This window comes from Silurus aristotelis, assembly GCF_946808225.1.
Source record: "Silurus aristotelis genome assembly, chromosome: 27".
Taxonomy (NCBI): domain Eukaryota; kingdom Metazoa; phylum Chordata; class Actinopteri; order Siluriformes; family Siluridae; genus Silurus; species Silurus aristotelis.
Genome location: NC_139600.1, coordinates 1,423,883 through 1,431,312, shown reverse-complemented (window position 1 = coordinate 1,431,312; position 7,430 = coordinate 1,423,883). Strand labels below are relative to the sequence as shown.

The window sequence follows — 7,430 nt, the reverse complement described above, 5'->3', positions numbered from 1 at the left end:
AGTAAATTAATTAGTTAATTAATACCTACAATTATTCCCAGGATGAGGGTTTCTATTAATATTTTAATTACAATATCACAGCTAGTTGTTTAAGTTGTTTTATAAATAATAATAATAATAATAATAATAATAATAATAATAATAATAATGTTGTTCAGTGAACTTGAGTGAGAAATGAGACTCGTTAACCTGTTTAGCTCGCTAACTAACTAACTAGTCAGTCTATAACACGAGTTCACTCAGGGCTGGAAAGAATATAATTACGTTTAATGTGACTTAAAATATGAATGTATTATAAATATAAAATCATTTCCACTTTCGATATTCCATAAAAGTGACACCGGTGCTCTTAGCCTAGCTTAGGCCTTTTTCCCGCCCGTATTTCCGCACATCCCGCCTCCTGTGCAGTGATTGGCCAGCTCCTCATGCTCGTACGCGCTCATTGGACACTCTGATTGTATGTAAAAACAACTAACCAATCAGATACTACGATACGAGATTTGCCTGAAAACGGGTAGTGGAAAAAAATAAGCAAGGCCTTTACGCAGGGCCTTAGCCGGTCCTGTCGGTAAACAATGACATGGAGACGAGCTCGCGCGCCCGACAAAACGTCTCCGGTTCGCTCGCGCGGATCAGGAAAAAAAAAAAAACTCCCTGCAGATTAAACCGAAAACATGGAAATTAAAAAAGTGTTCTTTACCTGAAAACGGAACATGTATGGGGTCTAAAGGAGGTGTTCGCAAGCTCGATTCCCCCCCGCGCGCATGTTACGCAGCTCTCAGACTCTCCGCGTGAATGCGCGCGCCACCGCCAGCTCGGGAGCGCGCCCTGCGCCGCCATTTTTCTACGTCACGCTCTCAGATCGTCAAACGCACAGGACTGTACCAAATAATAGGACTGTACCAAAACAAAGTCTATTAGCTTATTCTTTATACATCTTTATACTACACACGTTTGTAACATGAACATTTACATAAATTACATAAAAATTACACTGTTTATATAAGAAATATACTCAATCCTACCTCAAGGGAAAAAAATCTGTGTATAAAAAATAATCCAGTTATAAAAATTCATTTATTTTCCTAATTCAGTTCCAGTATTTGAACATCTACCTTCTGATGTGCTTCCAAAATCCAGTCCACCTTTTTTTTTTCCTTTGCATCGACCCAATGCTGATATTAATACTGATACTGATAATGGACACCTAGGCTCTGGAGAAGATCATCAGGTTCCTCCATTAAACCCAGCATCAGGTCATTCTGAACTGTGCACCCAACAAAAGGTCCAGCAGGAGCTCTGGTGCCTGTTTCAGCCAATGTGCACTTCAGCATCAGCCACCAGACCATACAATAAAATATATATGTTTTCAAAATATATTTTATCATTTCATCTTCTCCCGCTTATTCGTAATTCTTAATTCTTTGACTGCTGCCCAATCCTCTCAGCACCAGTCCCTTACGGTCCCTCCTGCAGGTGGTGAGCCCACGGGAAGGCGGCCCCACTTTGCTCCGACGTCACGGTCCTTGATTTATTTTTCTCGTAAGGGTCCCCTGGAGCATAGAGAGTTAAGGGCCTTGCTCAAGGGCCCAAGAATGGCAGCTTGGCGATACCGGGGCTTTATATTTTCAAAATATATTTACATAAATATTTTCTAGAAATATTTTTTTTCCCCATTTTTTGTATATTTTTTAAAATATATTTTAAAATTATAAAAAAGATTTTGCCCTCCATATATTTCAATCCAAAAAAAATACATTCACATTTCAAGAAAATCTTTATTTTATGTCTAAAACATGTACATTTACAGTAACACACTTCACAAATCAAGCAAGGAACATTAAATATTATATATATATATATATATATATATATATAAAATCTAAAAAAAAAATTATCTCCATTCTCTAAGGTTGGAAATGTATTTTTTTTGCCCCTAAAATATATTTTGAAATGTTTCATTATTTTTGGTTTTGGTTTAAATGAAATATATTTTCGACATTCAACATATTTTTAACATATATTTTAAATATATTTTGCCAAAAAACATTTTACCGTATGGGATGGCCGTGCCTTACATCACATTGTCTGCAGGACAACCCAGGAGCGTTCATGGGAGCTCTTAGAAGATGCCCCAGAAGCATGGGACTGGACCAAATCCCAGTGGGCAATCCACCTGCTGTTCCCCACGTTCTGGTGAAGCCCAGCTTTCGTTTGCAGACCTGCTGAAGTCCCTGAACCAGCTCTCAATTCTGGGTATTGATAAACTAATAAAACAAAAGGTCTCATGGAGCTTTTTAATAGAATCTTTGAAATGCATGATTTGTAGGTTTGTTCAGGGTGAACAGAGGAATTTGGATGTTCACCTCAAGGATTATTTAAAGGTTGAAAGGTCCCACAAGCCTCCACAGGGTCTCCCTCGTCCGAATCATTGTACAGACACGTGCTTGGTGATGTTTTGAAAATTGTGACCTTAAAACAGCAAAAGCAAAATTCATTCCGAAAACCTAAGACCAACATCACAGAGCCCAGTGTGTGTTTTTGTTGTCAAAGCAACTAATGAAACTGAAAGTGACAGTGGATGGATAAAAGCCTGCCTACCACCTCCACATTTCCCTACAAGCTATACACTGATATTCATACCCTCACCTGTTCCCCCCATCCCTGTCTGTCTGATCATGGTCATGCTTCTATCTTATCCATAAAAAGACAAACTCGTGCTAATCATAATATACAAACCTCATGAAGGACTCCATGCACATGAGAAAGAAGAAACCAGATGGGCGTCACATGATCACAGTATACAACCACACTGACCCGAGAGACAGATGGCAAGTGAGCTTTAATCATCAGAGCCATGCAGGTAATCGAGTGCGACGACAAGTCCGAGAACATCTACGCCAACGTAGAGGAGGCTGAGAGAACTTCAAATCAGAGCGAAATCTTTGACAACATCTACCTGAATACAATCACTAAGATTCCAGGTAAAAAAAATTATTATTTAAAAATTCTTTTAAAAAAAAAACCCAAACACATGTACAATTATTTTAATATTTAAAATGCAATAAAAAATATTCAAACGATTAAATAAATATTGAATAATTATTTAAAAGTGAATTGTAATAAAAGGGGAAAAAAAGCAATCGTTTATTTCACCGTCAAAAAGAACACAAAGTTTGTATAATAATTTAATGCTATTACGAAAGAATATATTGTTCTATATTAATAATATTTTATTTATACAGTACCAGTAGTTTTGACACCTTCTCCTTCAGTGTTTTTTTCTTTATTTTTTATTCTTTTCAACATTGTACATTAATACTGAAGAATTCAAACTAAGAACACGTATGGAATTAAATAGTGAACAACGACGTGTTGAAGATACAAGAATATGTTTAATATTTTCGATTTTTCAAAGGTTTTGCTTTGATGGCACACTTGAGATTCTCTTGATCAGATTCAAAAGTTCCCAGAGATGTTTTGTGCTTGTTGGCTGCTTTTCCTTCACTTTTCGGTCCAACTCCTCCCAAACCATCTCACCTGGATTTAGATGGGGTGATTATTAAGGCCAGGTCATCTGATGCATCACTCCATCACTCTCCTTCTTAAACAAATAGCTCCTACAGAACCTAGAGGTCTGTAAGTCAAACAAATGTTGGTCTACACTAAAGTTCTGTAGACATGTTCTGTCAGACTTTAGATTATTTTTGTTTTTCTGCCCGGGTTTCACATGGAGTTATTTTTGTCGGATGATCAATCATAAAAATATAACAAAACACCACAAAAGCAGTAGTGAGATTGTAACCAGATCCCTTTCGCAGGTCCTGCAGGTGCATGTGAGAGAAGAAAATCGTTCCCCAGCCTGGCTGCAAGGCGTCTGGGGTTCCTGTGTGTTCTCCTGCTGACTGCAATCATTATACTGTGTATAAAACACAGCATTGACACGCATCAAATGTGGAGAGATCATGAGAACATGACTGTACAGAGAGACCAGTTACTGACCAGGTATAACATCGTGACTATAGACAAGAACATTCTACAGAGCAGTTATGACACCATAAACATGGAGAAAAACAGGTTACTGGACCTGAACAACAACCTGACATTGGTGAGAGATGCACTGCAGAAGAAACTCAGTGAAATAAGTGAGTCGTAACTTCTAAAGATATCAAACTAACCGAGAACCCCAATCATTCCTCCACCAGTTTAAAGCTCTGATGTTATTGTTCCTGCAGGTTTTTGTTGGTATCCATGGAAGAGTTTCTCATCCAGCTGTTATTTATTGTTCTCCAAGAAACAAAGCTGGGAGCAGAGCAGAAAGGAGTGTAAGAATGTAGGTGCAGATCTGGTGATCATCAACAGCAGGGAGGAACAGGTGAGTGGAACCCAGGGAAGAGATTGGAAATCAATCCAGATTTGTTAAGACATCATTTATTTTTCCAGCTGTAGCAATTTGTTTCAGATTTTAAAATGAAAATGTGGATTGGACTGACTGACCAGGACCAGGAGGGACAGTGGAAATGGGCGGATAACACACCTCTGGAATTTGGGTATGGACCAGTCAAAAGTTATTGATTTAAGATGTGAGGCGTAAAATCCAATATCTATCAGTAGCTGAACAGTGAACCTCTGGTTCTTCCATCTACTCAACATGATGATCAGAAAGGTGAAGTTCTGATTCCAAAAAAAAGTAACAATCTGTGTTTAGATGATTCTTAAAAAAGTGGTAAAAAAAAAATCTAATCCCAGCACCACCACTGCTGGGCCCTTGAGCAAGACCCTTAGCCCTCATCTGCTCAGAGTATAAATGAGATCATTGTAAGTTGATTAAAATAAGGGCATCTGGCAAATGTCATAGATGGAAATGAATTGTAGAGCTTTTTCTGCATCTCCCAATGTTCACTGTGTCTCCTTGGGTTTTTCAGCTACTGGAGGAACAGTGAGCCGAATGACTCGAGTAATGAGGACTGTGCTGAGCTTGTATCTAATGATATCAACACACCAGACTTACCCAACTGGAATGATGTTCAATGCACTCATGAACTTTATGGGTTGTGTGAAAAGAAGATGCAGTAATGAATAACGGCTCAGACGAGTGTCTGCGTTCAGTCTGTAGATGCTGAAGTTATGTTGAGGGATTCATATATCTCCCTAACATATATAACTATAAAAGTGATGCTTAAAAAACCAAACGAAGCAAACATGTCTTGTATATCGATTATTTCAGTGATCAAATTGTGATCGAGTAATTGGATAATAAGAACTTTTTCTTTATCAAAAAGCAATACTAAATATACAAGAGAAAATAAGAAGGGTCTCTTAAAAAAAACAAGTAATTTGTGTCCTTTTAAGAGAAAATAATTTTTTTATTAAATGCAGTACATAGATAAATCCAATAGGGGGCAGAAGACAGTCTCAGATTGTTTTCAACAGGTTTTTGAGGAAGGTCTTGTGCAGAGGTTCTTTCTTATTTCTTGCTGAAATTGTGAAAACTAAACCCTAATTTAATTGCCATATTATATCAAAATGCAAATATATAAATGAAAAAAATCATAAATATAAAAATTAAATTTAAATTACTCTAAAAAAGGTAACTGCACTTTACAGTGTTTTCTTCATGTTTTAATTTAAAATGATCCCAAACATTGGAAACTTTGTCTTCTGTGTTACCTGTCCAGAGCGCTCCAGAGTTTAGCGGGCGGTGCGTCAGAAATAATGGTCCGTGGGAAACACAAAGCTCCGTGTGAAGTTAAATAGACAAAACGATATTTGTATTTGAATCATTTGAGTTGCTTGAGGAATCATTTTAGCCCTACATGTAATTAAATAATGTTACCTACTTAGCTACATGCTTCACGGTGTTGCAATGCTAAAGGATGGCTAAGGCTGCAGCTAGTTAGCATGATAAGTGGAACAGAATAGATCTGGATAGCATGTACAATTTTATGCCATTACTTTTGTAGTTGCTGGTTATGCAATCTGACAGAAAACATCATGATTATTGTAACCAAGATTCATTTCAAATGTATTTATATTGTGTTGATGGTATATTTTTGATAAAAAAGTAATGATATGCTAATTCATTCTATGTTAAACATATGTGCTAATCAGGGTCATTTTAAGTATCTTAGAGAATTTAAAAGAATTAATTTACAATATTCTGTTAAATAACTCATGGTAAAAGAAATATTATTACAACTAATTCATTTAGAAACCCACAGAACCCAACTCTGGACCTACCAAATAATCACATGAGATAACTGAACATTCAGGGGGAATTATCTTTCTTTTCTTTTTCTTTTTTTCATTATTTTAAAGAGCTCTTCCTTTTATTGTTTTTATAATTTTTGTTGTAAATATTGATTATATTGATGATTTTGCACTGTTGTTGAAAAGGCAATAAATTTGTCTCAACTAGAGCTACTCTTGTGAATTGGCCTAATTTACATCTCATAGAAACTAGGTAGATGTTCGCATTTTTCTTTACTGAATTGGATCAGTGCCATAAATGCTACAATAAATAATATCTATATTCATATACAGTGAGGAAAATAAGTATTTGAACACCCTGCTATTTTGCAAGTTCTCCCACTTAGAAATCATGGAGAGGTCTGAAATTGTCATCATAGGTGCATGTCCACTGTGAGAGACATAATCTAAAAAAAAAAATCCAGAAATCACAATGTATGATTTTTTAACTATTTATTTGTATGATACAGCTGCAAATAAGTATTTGAACACCTGAGAAAGTCAATGTTAATATTTGGTACAGTAGCCTTTGTTTGCAATTACAGAGGTCAAACGTTTCCTGTAGTTTTTCACCAGGTTTGCACACACTGCAGGAGAGATTTTGGCCCACTCCTCCACACAGATCTTCTCTAGATCAGTCAGGTTTCTGGCCTGTCGCTGAGAAACACGGAGTTTGAGCTCCCTCCAAAGATTCTCTATTGGGTTTAGGTCTGGAGACTGGCTAGGCCACGCCAGAACCTTGATATGCTTCTTACAGAGCCACTCCTTGGTTATCCTGGCTGTGTGCTTCGGGTCATTGTCATGTTGGAAGACCCAGCCTCGACCCATCTTCAATGCTCTAACTGAGGGAAGGAGGTTGTTCCCCAAAATCTCGCAATACGTGGCCCCAGTCATCCTCTCCTTAATACAGTGCAGTCGCCCTGTCCCATGTGCAGAAAAACACCCACAAAGCATGATGCTACCACCCCCATGCTTTACAGTAGGGATGGTGTTCTTGGGATGGTACTCATCATTCTTCTTCCTCCAAACACGTTTAGTGGAATTATGATCTAAAAGTTCTGTTTTGGTCTCATCTGACCACATGACTTTCTCCCATGACTCCTCTGGATCATCCAAATGGTCATTGGCAAACTTAAGACATGCCTGGACATGTGTTGGTTTAAGCAGGGGAACCTTCCGTG

General features: G+C 37.4%; 2 protein-coding genes across 3 annotated transcripts in view; one reads left to right on the top strand and one right to left on the bottom strand.

Moving 5' to 3' along the window:
* Positions 1-880, bottom strand: part of patl1 (PAT1 homolog 1, processing body mRNA decay factor) — a 6,712-nt gene extending 5,832 nt beyond the window's left edge. Inside the window, exon 1 of one of the 2 annotated variants that reach the window (XM_083533150.1) lies at positions 701-880. In XM_083533150.1, the coding sequence (XP_083389276.1) occupies positions 701-715 (15 nt within the window). In that variant the 5' untranslated portion in view covers positions 716-880. The remainder of the gene's footprint in view (positions 1-700) is intronic. The other variant, XM_083533151.1, reaches the window with a different exon arrangement.
* Positions 881-2,787: 1,907 nt separating this feature from the next.
* Positions 2,788-5,126, top strand: LOC310721453 (C-type lectin domain family 4 member D-like). The gene is made up of 5 exons (XM_083533169.1): positions 2,788-2,984; positions 3,822-4,145; positions 4,236-4,375; positions 4,450-4,550; positions 4,926-5,126. The coding sequence occupies exons 1-5, from the start codon at positions 2,858-2,860 to the stop codon at positions 5,074-5,076; spliced, it is 843 nt and encodes a 280-aa protein (XP_083389295.1). The 5' UTR covers positions 2,788-2,857; the 3' UTR covers positions 5,077-5,126.
* The last annotated feature ends 2,304 nt before the right edge of the window (positions 5,127-7,430 follow it).

Bases quoted from the DNA above. Each gene is read 5' to 3' on its own strand.
- LOC310721453 (XM_083533169.1), top strand. From the start codon at position 2,858: ATGCAGGTAATCGAGTGCGACGACAAGTCCGAGAACATCTACGCCAAC. The intron at 2,985-3,821 runs GTAAAAAAAATT...TCCCTTTCGCAG, and splicing joins TACAATCACTAAGATTCCAG to GTCCTGCAGGTGCATGTGAG. The intron at 4,551-4,925 runs GTATGGACCAGT...TGGGTTTTTCAG, and splicing joins AACACACCTCTGGAATTTGG to CTACTGGAGGAACAGTGAGC.